At 38.6% G+C, this 17,372-nt stretch overlaps 1 protein-coding gene across 4 annotated transcripts in view; it reads right to left on the bottom strand.

Moving 5' to 3' along the window:
* The window catches only part of FHIT (fragile histidine triad diadenosine triphosphatase), a 1,443,778-nt gene that overhangs the window by 262,503 nt on the left and 1,163,903 nt on the right, over positions 1-17,372 (bottom strand). For all 4 annotated transcript variants that reach the window (XM_080926902.1, XM_080926901.1, XM_080926903.1 and 1 more), the window contains one exon: positions 16,172-16,201. In XM_080926902.1, the coding sequence (XP_080783028.1) occupies positions 16,172-16,201 (30 nt within the window). The remainder of the gene's footprint in view (positions 1-16,171; positions 16,202-17,372) is intronic.

Raw genomic sequence — 17,372 nt, forward strand, 5'->3', positions numbered from 1 at the left:
TCCACTTGTCTACTCACTAAGTTGCTTTGACACCACACCTGTTTTCTGTTGTGTTCTGGAAGCCTGGACTCCACAACAGATGGCAGAAAGTGTGCCAAACAAATGTTCTCATGAGCCAGGCTGAGGAGGTGACTGTGGGGACTGATGCACTCGGGAAGGGGGGAAGTAGGAGAACATTCTTCTCACAAGTCTCCAACTTTGCTGTAAAACCTGCTTCCAAGCCAAAGCTTGGAAATAGCTCAGCTTTGAATATTCCAATTCCTGTCTTTGCCTTCTGACAGTCACACCTAGGATAACTAGAGTCAACAGCTGCCACCAGAAGTGATAGAGGGATCTAATGTGAGCTTGGGGATGGGATATCAGACAGCTCTGTCAAAACTTCAAACTCAATCCTAACTATCTTCAGTGTAGCACACTTGAATCTAATGGAAGATTAACTTTCTTTACTGGACATATGTCAACTCTCTTAATTCTAGAACTTACATATTTTAATTCTAACTTAAAACTTATCATTTTGAAGAAATAAAAGTCTAAAAAGGGAAAGAAAGTTAGAAAGAAAGAGGAAAGAGAGAAGCACTGTCCATCTGTTATGGATTTCTGTAACTTGGTAGTTAGCTTTACCATGGTATTTGCTCTTCAGAGGTTAAGAAAGTCATTACTTTCTGGAATGAAAATGTAACCTCAGACTTGTATTCTTCTTTCAGTGGAGTATGGGAGAAATAGTTTCTTAACCACCTTTTAAAGAATGCATTTTGTAATCTCACAAAAAATATCTTCTATGAAACAAACATGCATTGTAGGGTCAGAGTTTTAAAGACAACCGATGCACCCGGAGAGAACACCTCCACATGAACCCCAAGTCTCCCATGATATCTGGTAACTGCTTGCCATATCAAACCACTTCTATACATCCCATTTGATCTAATTTGCCTGCCTTAATTCCTCAGAAACCATACTGCCTAGCACTAATACGCATTTGGCCCTATTAAGAAGAGACTGAAAACAAAGTAAATCCACTTTCATTCCTGTCCAGTGGTTCTTCTGCTCATTGTTATGTTCATAGGAGTTGAAATATAAACCAGCATGCAAAAACAATTGGGGAGTAAAGCATAATATGTCAAACATTATATGAAGGCTTTCCCATTCATAATCTCACTTACTACAAAATTTTCAGCTAGAAGAAGTAATGCTGTTCCAGTTTTATAAACAAGGAAGCAAAGGAAAAGGAGAGCCATTTACTCCTAAGCCCACAGATAAGAATAGTGAAGGTGTCAGATTTTGAATCTGCAATATTGTGAGTCAAGGAGACTTTTATAAAATCTAATCTTCCTTGGTAGAAGATGGTTCCTTGTATCCTGGGGGGAAATACTATCTTTCTCTTAGTGCTGAATTGAAAGGTACTAAATCAGGTAAATTGAGTCTGATAATTCATGGCTGCCTACACCTAAATGATCTGGAAATTACTGAAATTAATGCTATATATAAGTGAATTTTTCCCATAGAAAAATTTTATAACTTTAAATATTTTATGTATTTTGAAAGCCTTTCACAAAGATTAATGAGTTAGCCATTTGTAGTTGAATTTATGCTTATAATTGTCATCATTCAAGAGTGCAAGGGGCTCCATGTGGCCTATGCATGCTAATTCAAAGGGAAACTAGATGAATGCTTGAAAAGTGTAAGATCTGAGATTAGCCATGCAATGGAGACACTCAGTTATGGAAAGCAACAATGTAGATGAAGAACTACTGATAAATTCAGAATGCATTGCATTGTTGGAATGTGTCCACAGTTAGAACCCACTTTTTCACCTAACATTGTGTTCCTGATCATGGTGACACCACAGAATCTTAATACCAGTAACCAGACTCACTGTCTTCAGAATACAAAGAGTCCTCTATATAAGGTCTAAACTTTGACAGATATGCATATATAATCTTGGCAGTCATTTTATCTTCTATAAGAATAATCAGCTCTGAAGCCCAACAGTTATTTAGGGAAATCCATGCATGGCTTTTTCCAGTGTCACCTGAATGTCCCCATGTGGTTGCAGGCAGTAAGTTTAAACTAGAGTAGTCTCTACATAAAAAGCACTAGATGTGGGACCAGTTTAGTGAAAGAGCGAAAGCTATCCCATGTACATAGTAAGTCACTGACCAATCCTGTGGTCAGGGATTAGGGGGGATACAGCTTCTTCCAAAGTCTACAAAGACTCTAGGAATGAACTGTCAGATAGAGTCAATCTAGTTTGCCTAAAATATTTAGAAGAAGAAAGAATGATTATTTCAGAGGCATGGAAAAGGAATAAAGCGATAGAGGGAGAAAGGAAAGAAAGAAGGGAAAATGGAGGGAGGAGGAAAGAAGGGAGAGGAAGGGAAGGGGGAGAGAAAGAACAGAGAGAGGGGAGTAAGAACAGGGACCCTTGACATCATCTGGGCTTATAGATGATACTCCTGGAACTTAAAGAGAAGGCACAAAAAGGGAGGAAATGGTCCATTCATCTTTGGACAGATAGGATTTTTCTATAATTGTTCTATATTGTTGCATAACGATTCTGCCCCCCCCCCACCCACTTGTAAATAAGATCTGAATTGTATCAATGTAATTGGTAATTTATCTTTGTAGAGATTTTGGAGAGTTAAAGAAGGAAAACAGGGGGTTTGGGTTGGGGAGCTAACTTTTCTAAGATCATTTTATCATGGATTAAGAAAAGTGGTCAAAAGTAAGCTACTGCTGAGAAAATTAGACACAGGTTGATACACTGGATATATTAAAGGTAAGACTATGAAGCATATAGAAGTGAGTTAATACAGGAGCATCATGCTAAAATACAAAGAAATAGATTTCATCACTGCCCAACCTTTCAAAGCTAACTGTATTGCTTCTGCTGTTTACAGGAAGAAAGGAATGCAGTGGATCATACTACTGACATCTATTAATGCAATGACCATGGGCAATGACTCACAGTCTCCTTTACCTAATGAGCATGCTGAATACAATCAATTAGACGGCAATTAAAATTCCAATTCATCTACTGGATCCTCTCACCATTCCCCTACTTGATAAGGCTCTGGAGACTTGAGGGATAAGCATGGTTCTTCTGTGATGGCTACCCTTCTACTTGTAAAATCATTTCTGTCGTGCATAATGTATTCAACCTAAAATTTTCCCTCTTTGTAAGTTTCAGCAAAATTTCATCAGGTTTCAGCAGAGTGTCTGGGGATAATTAGGACAGTTAGCAGTAATTTATCATTTCTCAGCTGGGTTTTCAAGCTCTCAATGGCTGATGAAGAAATCCGCTGGCTGGTTCCACATGGATCATTATGAGATCTCCTTCATCTTTGTGCAAATTGCTGTGCTGTTTTCCTGCAGTGTGATGAATGATGAGGATATCTGTTCCTAAAACTCTAGCCACTGGTGTGGGTCTGGGTGCGTCTGTCATCAGAGGGCAGCCCGGGCCAAAGCTGCTGGTGAGCATCTGTAGTCACTAACTGGAAAGACAGTGATGGGAAGCTTTACTCTAAGCTGCTACGAGTAAGGAGCCAGGCATGCAGTTAGATCTTCAGAAAATATGCATAGGGCACCATGAACATGCTGCTATAAGTTTCATCGAACATATTGCCTCATGATCCAGTAAAGCGAAGAAGCTCTACTAAGGCAGAGACAATAGTTTTGTAGAAGCTCTACCAAAAAGAAGGACTTCATTAAGCTTGAGCTGAGAAGAAAGACCCTCCTGTTCTTAGAATCATTTACTGGAAGGTGAAGAATTAATGCTGTGGGTATTTTAATTTCCAATTGATTTATTTCTGAGTCGGGGGAAACGGACACTTGGTGAAGAAAGTAAAGTACAAGCCTAGGGAAGAGCCAGCTAGTCTCAAGATAATCCAATTATCTGAACACAGACAATGACAACATAGAAGAAGACAGGTCAAAGGTCAAGTTATACTGTTATTCTTCACAATGCGTACCCTCCTGCCACCTCCCCGAAAGACTCTCTAAAAACCATATACTGACCCAGATTTTTTGTTCATTTTTGACACCTGAAGCTAATCAAAGTCCACTTCTTAGAAATCCAATAGTTATTCTCACTTAGATTACCCAGCAAATTAAATCATAAATTTCTCTCTCCTAGCTCTCATTGTCTCATTCCTAAAATACAACCCTCCTCCCTCTGGCACTTTATTTAACTCTCCGAGGCCAGCCTCCAGAGAAAATTATGGATCTGATAATTTGCTAATGTGACCACGGTAATTGTTTTGAGTCATATTTATGATTTTATTGTATCTCTCAACAATCCATAATAATCCACTGATGTCCCCGACTCTGGGGTTTTCTCAGCATCGACAAATGGCATAGGAAATTCATTTTTAATGTACTCATTTAGGACTGCCTCCCAGAGAGGGAGAGGCCTGCATATATTAATAAAGGCCAAGAAATAAATGGCATAGCTGCCCATACATATTCTGAAGAGTTAGCTGGAGAAGAAGATTTAATGCCAAAAACAAAGAAGAGAATAGACTAACAGGGTCCATTTTGTGCAGCCAAACCATCTTTAAAGTTAATGGAATTACCGTGTGGGCATGCACCAGAGGGAACCCATTGCAAGTTAAGTTCTTCTAGGGCCATTGATTTGCAGACTTCGCTCAAGATCCCCCTTAGCATCTGATGAGCACTACAGAGATGCATAAGCACTTTAGAAATTGTTTACACAAACTGCCAGTTAAGCATATTAAGAACTAACAATAATTGAATATTTTAGAGCAGGTCTTGTTGAGGATGTCTTAGCTCCACAGGGGCAAGAGTCAACTCTGCCTAGCTCTAACAGCAGAGAACTTGGTGGGATGACCTAACTGAAAATGCTTAGGGGTAGGACAGGCTTCAGGACTGGGTAAGGACCTGACAATGTCACCAAGACTGGAGCTTCTATTTCTGGCATTTCACATCAACATCAGCAGGTTGCCCAACCACTGTAGGATGCTGTGAGAATCAGCTCCTTTCTTGACAGTCATGTGGAGAACCTCGACTGCCATAGCTAATGCCCAGAAGTCTCTGTAATGACCAGAAGATGGTTCCTCAAACCTGGGAAGCCTATAAACTATGTGTACAAATTTAGATAGATAATCCACTTAGAAATAAAGTTTTATTCTAACACAGCCAGCCAGGTCCAGTTGTGAACATTTATTTTCAGATACTCTGTGATGGCTTTGTGTCACAAAAGCAAAACTGCATTTTGTGACAGACTGTATCTGGCACTCAGAGTCTAAATGTTTATTCTGTGAACTTTACCAGAATAACTTTGCCAACCCTTGGATTATACAAAATTAAAAGTGTACCTGGCACTAAAAACAAACAAACAAAACAAATAAATCAACCCATTTTTAACACTTTGTATGTTAAACAGAGGATATGCAAAGGGAAAAGTGCTAGTTATAACTATCCAGACCATAATAGACACAGGACATTAATTATTTCTATTCTAGAACAGTACACTTGGACACCTATATATGACTCTAGCTAAAATGATCTACTGAAGGTACCTTGGAAATGTATTTGGTCCTTATAATATCTGAACCATCAAATAGTACACTTTGAAGAAAATTAAAACTTCTTGCTTCCAACAATGAATGCACAAGGCCTGCCCAGGTCTTCCTTCTCCATCTTCAAGCAGACCTCTAGCTTCCATGAGCTCTGTGCCAATTTCTTGTCACCTTGTCTTCTTCTAAAATAGTGAAGTGATAACCACACTGCCCCTGATATTGTCTTAGTCCAGAATGTTCTTTAGCACCCATGTTTGGCTTCTGTCATTCTCTAGCCTAAAGTTCTCTGCTGGGCCATTTTTAAGACCCTGTTTTGTCCCCCCAAACAAGCATTCACTTGCTTCCACTTTTATGCCTATGTGTTATTCCATCTCACAACACTTTGTCCATCTGCAATGATTTATTTGTTCACTTGGTTGTTGGAGGAACAGATGTGAAGCTAAGAGTATTTCTTGGCTGACCTTCCTTGCACTCTAGCAATGAGTGTTATAAAAGTAGGATCTCCATAGACATTCACTGGGAGAAGAACCCATTGTGAACTACAGAACTTCTACAGTATCTCAGCCTTCTACAACTGAAACATCTATTTCCAAGTCTGAGCTTAGAGTGTAAATGCAGACAGGAAAGGCAGGATGTTCCCTTTTCCTTTAGAGGCAGGAATGAGGTACCTGGTGGTGAGCCAAATGTCAGCATCAATTCTGAATGAGATCTGTGCAGAACTGGAAATAGTTCCCTCACAGTACCATGGCTTACAAAATATTAAGGATAAAAGACAAACTTCAATGCTCTCTCTTTTCCTCTCTCAACCTCCTTTCTCTGTCTGTCTTTCTCTTTTTCTGTGTGCTTGCACACACATGCATACACATGCATGTGAGAACATATGCACACACATTTGCTGGAAGAGGGATATTGTACTGTAACAGAAAATACCTAATTCCCAAGGTCACTAGGCATCCCAGAATTCTCTGAAGGCCTAGCTTTGAGTCTCTTCCTTAATAGCAGGATTTATCTATGACCATTTGATGGCTGATCTGAGCTTAGAATCACATTTATTTTCTTCATGACTGAACAGTGACATCAAAGCTGTACGGCTAGAACATGATCACATTTGGGAATTCATGTCATTTACAACCAACAGATGACTTGAAACACAAATAAAAGCCCCTCTCAGGTGGTTTTTCAAGGCACTGTGATAGGTAGCCCAAGAATCCATTTCATTTCAGAGAACAGATATATAGACCCAGAGTGAGAGATCTGAATGCCAACATTAGGATAAATGAATTTCATTATGAAGAAAAAGAGTATTTGGAGGCTCACTTTGTTTATTTTCTTTAGCCACTTAAGGCAAGGTCAACTTCTTAAACAACTCCATGTTTGCCTTTTTTATAACATCAGGAGGGAGAAAACCCTATTGAAAAAAAGGATACATCAGAGCAAAGAAATAGCAACTTCCATAATGGGAACCAAGGACATTATTTCTATATTATGGGAACACAAGGTTTCAAATCACTGTTTGTCTTTTCTTTCTGAAGTTGAAATATTAGATTGGCAGAGAGTTAAATTTCAAAACCACCCTTTCCCAGTGCTGACATGATTCACAAGGAAGTGTGAGATGGATATTTCATGGTATTTGGTGTGGGGCTCATCAGAGTCTCATCAAACTCTTGTGTTTTCTGGCATCAGGGAGGGCATCGCTTGATTTCTACATGTCTGTGGCTCAGCAGGTTTCCAGGTCTATAACTCATATTCATAATTCATATTCCCTCGTGCACCAGGCTCAGCCTTCCAATCCTTAACTTTTCCAGCAGCTTTTTGAGTCTTGAGAATTACTTTATTAATGGTTCTGATATAAAGGGCAAAGAGAAACCCTTGAAAGGAACTGAATAATTCAAGATGAATATGGGGCTAAGAGTTAAGTCAGGTTATTTAAGGCCAGATTCAAAGTGTATTTATATAAATAAATGAGAGAGCAGATCACAAATCTGGGCAACATCTAACTATGGCATTACAGAACTCTGCCATGGTTTCTGTCATCAGAGATTTGGATTTAGGGTTATGAAGAGCATACTATAAGTAATAAAGCAAATGCAATGAACTGTAATACACATGGCTTGGTAAAATAGGCTTCTGATGAGGTTCTTGTGAAACAAAAATTACTAGGATCACTGTATATTTTAATTTTATGTTTAATAAACCATAAAGCCTGAATATTTTAAAATTGAAACATTATGATCAACAACTGGAGATCCATTACCAGATCTGGAAATGAACTGCTACAGATTTAGGTCGCCTAAGGAGCCCTCACCTTTGTCTGCGAGCCCCGTTTACTGTCTCCACCCAGAGGCAATTTCTAAGCAATATATAGTTTTAAAACTTAGAGAGGTAGCTCAAGGCAATCTAGTCTTCTATTTTATTATTTTTAGCTATTAATAACTCTTGAGATAAAAATCTCATAACATCTGGACTTATTTCAGCTGAGTGCCTAGTTTCTACCACAGCACACATTATTTTCTGAGCTCTCACTGAACACTGTGAATTCATGGAAGATTCATGGTAACAAAGGAGCTATCTACTGAGACTTGCCTACCCTCTTGCATTTAAACAAAGGTACTGAACATTTTTCATGTGACTAACTGGGCACAGTTATGTTAGCTGGTTCACATTTTTGCCAAACCCATTGTTAGCTATTGCAGGCTTAAAGATCTGATGTTGGAAGGAAGTGATTACATGGGGTTAGATAATTTCACACAAAATTGTCTAGGCTTCAAATATAAGATGGTGACAATCAATGCTTTCATGATTTCATTGTTATTTTTTATGTGTGTGTATGTTTGAGTATCCCTTTGCATTCACATATATGTATAAGTGAGTGTGTACATTTGCATGAGGCTACAGAAAAGACTCAAGAGTCTGGGGGTAATTGTCAAGTGCGATTCACCTTTACTTTTTGTGACAGGGTCTCTTGCTATCTTAGAGTCCTCACATAGGCTTTTCTGGCCCATGATTCTCAGAGAGACTGCCTGCTCCTCAAGCACAAAGTTTATAAGCATGTACCACCAGGATCAAATTTGATGATAGACTTTCTTGGCCTCAAACTCAGATCCTCATGCTTTTGAGGCAAAAACTTGGTCAACTTCAAAACCCCTTCAATAATTGTTTTTGGAGCACCAAGTATTTATCCCATAATAAAAATTGTTAATAGTGTGTAACTGGGTGTTTACTGTGACAGAGGTAAAATGTGGCCCTGAGTAATGATGTTTTACCGTTATTTGGGATCTTAGAATCTACAGAACATCTGTCAGTGCTCAGGAAATTGATTTTCACAATGATTATAAAGAATTTCTCAATCTATGCTTCAGAGGAAAGTCTACTGAATACTAAAAGTCAGAGCACATCTGTCCTGATTGCTACATCTGCATTACAGATCCCAAAACAAAATTAGAGCACTCAATGATGACTCTGTTGTATGTCAGGGCCTCTAATTACTGGTGGTGTTTGTTGGGCGCACTAATGAAAAATTAAACACCTAAAACATATAATTCTACTATAAGCAGATATACAGCAATAAAGCAATGTTTTGCTTTGTTAATCTTCACCTGTATAATCTAGTTAACAATGACAGTCCTCGGGGTGTTTTTGGGTGGAAGCCAACATTATTCTAAGCCAAGCAGAGGATATAGCATCAGCTTGTGTTGCAGTTAGCATAATATTCATACACCCTCTCCCTCCTCAGGAAAACCATTGGTTGTATGGATGGGATGACTACAGTTTTTGAACAAACACACTATGCACGTGATGCAAGGAGGGTATGAGTTTTTCCTCTGGCTTGGGTTTGATTTTCTAATTTTGTTACCTGTTATGTGTGCTCTTAGGTAAGTGAGTTTTCTCTGTAAACCTCAGCTCTCTGTGTGTAAAATATTAATGCCTACCTTTGAGAGCTACAGCAAAATTCAAGTAGAAATTATAAAAACTCATAGCAATTTTTTTGAGACTTCACTATGTGCAAGGCACAGTTTTAAGAGCTTGGACACATAATCATCCATTTTGTTCTTATAAAATCCCTAGAAGGCATTAAAGGACCAGTGAACTCCTCATTTTATAATGTATAAATGGATCCTGGGCTTTAGAGAACTTTCTTTATAGAGAATACATGTGCTTCACACGTGAAGCATTTGCGTTAGAAACTGGGCAGTCTGGTCCTAGAGTCATCTCTTCTAATTGTAGGTCAACAGCCTTGCTTTTTCTTCCAGCCAGGGAACACACTCCCCTGCCCCCCTTTTTTATGCAGGTTACTCGACAAATGTCGAAGAACATAAGACATGAAAATTACAATTTAAAAAAAGTTACAGCATACAAATATCACAGATCTTCGTTAAGTTTTCCTTTGCTTTGACCCAAGAGGCATTGTGCAAATCCAAGTTATCCAAACTGGAATGAAGAAGTTTTGATTTCTTGCCCTTCTCTGGGGAATGAAGTCTATCTAGAAAGAGGAGCAGCCATTCTTATCACTACTCTGTGGGTGAGAAGATTCGATGGATACATCTGGGTAAGGTCTGGGTGATAGCAGAGGCTACTAAAGCTCATATGAGCAAACTGCAGAAAAAGAAAGAATCTTCTCATCAGCCCAACAATGTTCCAGAAGAGGGAGAGATTATATAAATATTATGTTCTCTGCAACACAGATTCATTCTATATCTCTGTGCTTGGTTTAGAATAATGAAGACTCTCACTGTTAATTAGATTCTACATTCATCCTTGATTTTCACTTCCTCCCTCATGTTCAAGTTCCACCTCAATTCTTCAGACCATGTACTTGGTACTGCTTGAGGCTTTCACTGTGGCCCTTTGTAGCAAGAGAAGACACACAAATGGACACCTGGGTCTCTCCATTCTCTCATTCTTACTTTTTCTCTCTAATCATTTTTGCTTTGCCTCAGACTTATTGATTGTCACTCTCAATCACGTCCAAAGATTGTTTTCATCGCCATCACCTTTGTAACTGCCAGGAGGTCACAGATCCTTAAAAATGCCCTTTTTGGTGGTAAATGGAAGGATAGAAATTGTAAGAGGAAGGGAACAGGCACATTGATAAATGAAAACCACTATGCTGAACTTAAAACAAAAAGAAATGGGAAATTTTACTCTTTTGATAGCTACTTAGGAGAAATTTGAAGGTTTAATAGGAGAGAAGAGGTTTCCTAAGGAAGACATTGGTACCTTCTTGGGCCAAGAGAACTAGTCACCAAGGATTTGGGGGAAAGCACCAGAAGACCAACATGCCAGGCTGCCTGGAACTTCATCACTTCCCAAAGTAGCCAGTCCCAAGAAGTACACTCAAAATGTCTACTGAACATCACAACTGTCTTTGCTTTATAGAACTCAAATTAGATTTATTCTAGGAACAGATGCAAATTATAAGGCAATTCTACAAGATAAAAGCTACCGCATCCTGAAGACACTAATTCTTCCGGCAGTAAATACATGCATTAGGTATAAACAGAGACCAGGCAGTGTTCACAGTGGCTTTCATCAGAGGATAAAAGGCCTACGGCAGATTGAAGTTCTCTGGAAATTTCATTCCAAATGACAATAATAAATAACAGACCCAAATCTTTTTCATTATCAAGCTATGGGTTTCTCCACCTTGTGCACATGACATCTTTCTTTGCAGTAAGTCTGGGATGAAGATGCTGAGTCCATGGATAGCCTTCCATGTCTGTTTCTTACTATCCTCTCATAGATTTGGCATAGGATGTAAGATGCTTCAGAATCACCATGGTAACTGTCAAAACAAACCTGTATCCACCTGCCACTGATTAAATTGGCACAGGGGCACAGTGGGTGAAAATCCTTGTTACACAGTATTAGGACCTGAGTTTGAATCCTCAGAAGCCATGTAGAAGGTATGCAGCAGGTATATCAGTTATCCCACTACACCTACAGAGATGAGAAATAGAGACAGCTCATTCTCCAGAAGTTGATAGGCCAGTTAATTTTTTATATGCAGTTGGAGAGAGAGAGAGAGAGAGAGAGAGAGAGAGAGAGAGAGAGAGAGGGAGGGAGGGAGGGAGGGAGGGAGGGAGGGAGGGAGGGAGGGAGGGAGGGAGGGAGGGAGGGAGAGAGAGAGAGAGAGAGAGAGCTTGTCTCAAGATAGAAGATTAAGAACTCTCAGCAATGACTCACAAACACAGATGTCAACATGTCATATTCACAAATAGGCATATACAAACACACACACACACACACACACACACACACACACAAAAATAGGACTGTAAGAAAGCTTAATCAGTAAATTGGAAACCTAGTATCTAATATATTCCCTACGTGTTCATGTCAGCATTTTCTCATCACCACTCAATTCAACAGTTCCCATTTGGAATATAAGAAAAATAGAGGCTCACAGTTCAGAGACTGCCCCAAATTGTCAAAGCTGGTAAGTTACAGCGCTTACCTTCACATGGCACTTCAGACAGATGCCAAATTACATTAACTCTGTGACTTTGTTGACAGCCAAGTGTCCTCTATGCGTACTAAATTACAATATGGCCACATCTCCATGTCATGCGTAAGATCTGTCCTCTATGTGTACTAAAGTACAATATGGCCAGATCTCCATGTCATGTGTAAGATCTGATGCAGAAAATAACAACAAAAAATTCCACAGGTAATAGAAGATTAAAGACAATTTTTGATGACATTTTTTTAAAGAATACCTCCTTTTCTGCCAGAGCAATGTAGAAAGTAATTCCTACTATTTTAAGTTATTAAAAAAATAATTCCTATATTAATAATATGAAATTAAACATTCAAGTAGAGCATCCACATACTATAAAGGTAGAAGAGAATCTGCAAGTGTGACATATAAAGAGATTCTGAGAAGATCCATCTGAAATAAATCTCTTTCCTTACTACACCTAAAGTATCCCCCACCCAAAGACATTCATGTAACAACATCAGGAAAATGGTCCCCACTAACCTTATTAGAAAGCATCCCTTTTGAAGAAAGGAATGAGGGTTAGGGCTTCTGATTGGCTTGAAATAAACTTGAGATTTGGCCTTAAGGAGATAATTTATGGAAAATTCAGTCTGATGACCACAACACATGGGGGATATTTCACTAATCTTTCAGGAAATGTGGATGTGTGGCTGCACAATGGGAAACACATACAACAATGCCTACTTCCTGATGACTGAAGATAGAAACTTGGGAGTAGATAATTGTCTCTGTACAGAAGGTCATGGTGTCTGCATTAAAACAGCATTGCAGATAAAGCATGGAGAGAAGTATTTTTTCCTTCCTATTGTTAGGTTAGGTGAGGATCAACACAATGGTGGTTCAGATTAACAAAGGAAAACTGTAGCACGCTCACTTAATGTAAGTTTTATAGGCTGAGTGGATCTTCAGATTTCAAGTACCTAAAGAAACAGGACAAAGTATATTTATAGACAGGAGGAAGTGACAGGAGGAAGTGACAGGAAGAGAAAGTAGCACTCAGGTCTAAGAAAAATTCCAGGTGACTCAGAGTGGTCTGCTTGTCCAGGCTTCACAGTATACCTGCAAATGGCAGGTCACATGCTGAGGGAGTGCATTACACCTCCTCTGGAGCAGGGAGAACAGATCATTCTTTGATGGCTGACTTCATAGGATGACAATGGCACATGTCTAAAGAGGGACCTTCCTCCTCCCTCAGTTTCCTTCATGGTAAATCATTCCAGAGGCCAAGAGCAATGTGGTCTAAGTATCATCTATAATGACAGAATCCAAAATCATGAAGTATACAAATACTCTCTGAAGACAAAAGAAATAACAGGGGAAAAGGGAACATTCGTAAACAAGCCATTGTGTCAGAGTTTATGAGGAATTCCTCAAAAGAAATCCAGCTAGAGGGACCATGAGGTTCACCAGGGCAGCTTGAGTGGGTGTAAGGGACAGGCTGCGTAGCAGAGAAGAAGGATATTAGTTCTCAAACATTCAGGATATCTACCTCACTGCAATAATCACTCTGTGCCCAGTAGTGTTCTACTTTTAAACTCGAGAAGGAAACCAAATAATCAATTATAAAATAAGAGGTCACTACTTACTTCAATATTTCCTTCTCCTTGTTACAAGGGTATTACTGAGTAAGCCAGGCCAGCTTTACGTAGAATCTAAAGCCTCAGGAAAAAAACAAAATCCCTTAAGTACCATCCTGTTCAATAGGCTAACTCAGTGGTGGACCCTCATTAACAACAGCAACGCTTGCTTCAGGGAATAAGGCCATTAGTGAGTTTATTGCTATTATTACCTGGAATGAGGCAAAAGTGGATTAGAATTCAGAAATCAGATATCAGACAGCACTGAGAATTTCATGCACAGGCAAAGACAAAAGGGGTAGGCCCCATGCTTTGCATGGTAGGCTGACCAAGCTCCCTTCAAAATGTGCAACTATGTGAATTTCAAAACATGCAGTCCTCCGGGCCTTGATTGGAACTATCCAAATAGAACAGCTGGATTCCGAAGGTGCTGCTATGCTCCTTGGAGAAACTGCTAGTGTGGTGGGACTGGATTCCATGCACTCTGGTTACATGAACACCTACTTTGTCACCAGAAAGTAACAAATCTGGGATACATAATCATCTGAAAAGAACCCAATTGGGTACATTTCTTAATAATAATGAGGGTTCCCATATTCTTCCCGCAGCATTGTGAGTTATTAGATTTTCTTAAAATATCAGATGAAAGTCTTTGTGGTAGTAACTGTTGTTCAGCTGAATTCCAACTAAAATTTCATGCAAGGTAGTATAAAGATCAAAATTTGGTAACTGTAGATTATTTACTTATAGATTGAAGAACTTGGTATCACAAAACAGTTAACAAAAGTTTATAGTCTAGTACACATAAAACATGTGTTTTGGGTAAGGGTTGATTTTTCTTTATGTATTAAGTTCCAAAAAAGGATATGAGTTGACCCCACACATTTATAATGGGGAATTCAGGTTGGAAAAAAAAGACTTAAAAAATGTAATATGCTCATTTCTTTTAAAGGAATACAATTATTTATAGCAATTAGCTTAAACTAAACAGCATGGGCCATAGTAAGAACATTCAATAACTGATACATGGTACTTTATATTATAAGTCAATCTGCAACAGCACCATTAAAGCTAACAGAAACTTGACAGCTTGGTCAGGGAAGTGGGCCACTGCTATTGGAGTCTGAACCTCTAGAGCTGGAATCTTCAGCCCTTCTGAACTCAATGCTTATTTGGTCCTTTAAATTGATTGTTTAAATCTCCATAACCTACCTGTCCACATACATTTCAGCTATGTTTAATTTGTATGTGATATCAATTTGTGTGTCCTACAACATGGCTATGTGTCCTCCCACACCACTCGCTCTTCCTTTCCTTCGGTTTTGGTGACTTCTGAAACTGTATTAGTGGGATAGTTCACAATGCATTTTAAATAATTCAGTGCATTTTAAATTTACATTTAAATTCTGAGTTTTAGAACTCTGGAGGCCAAGCTTGAATACCTTTACACTGTATTTCAAGAATCATTTTGAAAGCAAAGACAGTGATTTTGCATCCTCTTTTAGCATCTGCTGATCATGGCATTAGGCAGAGGAATGGATGAACGTTAAACATTCCTATCCTTTGTCAAGTATTTCATGTCATGGATTTGGAGAAACTAGAGCCATTCTTTTGATCATTTGGAATTTGTTAGCTTTCCCTTTGAGCCATTCATTCCCAATGAAAATTCCCAGACATGCTATCTGCAAAGCTACACTATAGTTATATTAAACACTGGAGCTAGATACGAACTGAGATCAGAAAAGCATCATGTTTACTTGGTATGACTTGCTGCCATGTTACCCTGTTAATCAAGGCCAGCCTTAAAACCCAAAAGGTATATTTCGCCATGTATGAAGTCAGCAGTAGTGTAACTTGCTTCTCATTGTTACCACCATGAAACTCAGCCTTCTCGATTACTTAAGCATTGAACTTAACCCACAGGAATTCACATTTGTTTGAAAGAAGCTGGGTTCTTGCTTTGTAACCAGCCAATATTTTGGTTTCACTATGATCAGAGGCTATCATAATAAATACTCCTTTCTTATATAGCACACTTTAAGACCATTTTGAACTTGATTGATTCCATTAAGTTTGAACCTTGGTATTTAGTAACTAGAGAGAAAAGAAATGTGTGGGTCTAAAGAAAGACAGGTCTGGGGACCAGGAAGAAAGGGAGGCACTTGACACACAACAGGATGCCCCTTTACTCAGAAGAAATAAGTAAAATTAAATTGTGCAGAGAACTAGAGGTGGATCAGGTACCTTAGTCTACACAGGACCCATATAACCCACAGGAAATAGTGTATCCTGCCCTGTTCTGTTTTAGGACTCCTTAGTTCAGTTTCTGTTTTAGCGATTGCACAGTAATAATTTTACTACAAAGGGTAAATGTCTTGTAAACTAATGGGAAACATACTGTTTGGCACAGTTTATAATGTCAGGATTTATGGCTGTAACACTGAGGGTCTTTCTGACCTCGAAGATAACAAAATGAAAGAGCAATGTGCTGCATTGTGTTTTTTTATTAGTTCTCATAATCACTGGTATTAATTTGTATGCACATAATAAGCACTCACCTTCACAGTCTGTCCAGCCTCAGGACCATCCTAGAAGAGGAAGAAAAAAGAAATGAAGTTGGGGTGAGGATTGACTGATGGTATTGCCTGCTTATTCAGAAATATTACCCATTAATAATTTAGATCTAATTTCATTATGTGTTAATTTGAAGTAGTCTCATGGTGACCATTCATTTCAAATGTGTGGGACCAGACAGGTCCCCATTTCCTTCCCAGTGAGGAGTTATGTAAAATATGATATGAATTATCAAGCAGGACACTCCTTTCTATTTTTCATGCTCTTTGGTTTCAGCTATGGTTTTAATCACATTAAAAATACGACTGAAAATGTTTGGGGAAGCAAAGTACCATGATTTGGTTATCTTTAAATCAGAATTCATTTAATTATTATCTGATTCAGTTCCTCCTCAAGAAATCCTTTAAACAAGGATTCAGAGAGAAACAGTCCTTTCAAGCTCTCCTGACCTTGAGCCAGAAAGGAAAAGTGACTGTTATGGGTAGACCCTCTTGTATGCACCCATTCCTCATTCTAGCTTCTCAAAGCCAACAAGGTTATTGAAAATTCTCTGTGTCACTGCTGAAAATGAGCACACAGTCCCAGTCTCCAAGTACAACTGAAAGCAGGTATTCTAGAGGGAAGGCAGCTAACTTCTTTGCCACACAAATTTCAAAATAGAATTACTACTGAGTGGTTTTGGCTAAATATACCTCTCTCTGACCATTACTGGAGGCAAGGATTCATGCCCTGCTAGGACAAGGTTTAAGCACATGTCTGACATATATCAGACCTTTTCAAACTTGAACAACAATCCAATAGTGGTTTCTAAAAGCGACCTCATAGTTCCCAACTAATAAATAAGAAAATAATATAACCAAAAGCTATTAGATAGGTTAAGATTATGTTGTGAAAACCATAGTTCTTTATCTTTGAAGGATCATGTGTGTGTGAGAGGGTAAAGGTACACAGGATTGTGACATAATCACATATGTTATTGTGAAGTGCAGTTTTAAAACAATTTCACAACAGTACTTACTCCTAATTTTTTCCATAGTCATTATATTCATGGAAATTTGCTTGGATAACCAATCCTAACATTTCCAGGTACATATTTCCATCTATTTCCTTTACCTGGTCTACTTGAAATAAGTTTGCAACATAGTTTTGATAAACCTATTCCAAGCAGAATTTCTGTCTCCAACT

The sequence above is a fragment of the Micromys minutus genome (genome assembly GCF_963924665.1).
Source record: "Micromys minutus genome assembly, chromosome: 12".
Taxonomy (NCBI): domain Eukaryota; kingdom Metazoa; phylum Chordata; class Mammalia; order Rodentia; family Muridae; genus Micromys; species Micromys minutus.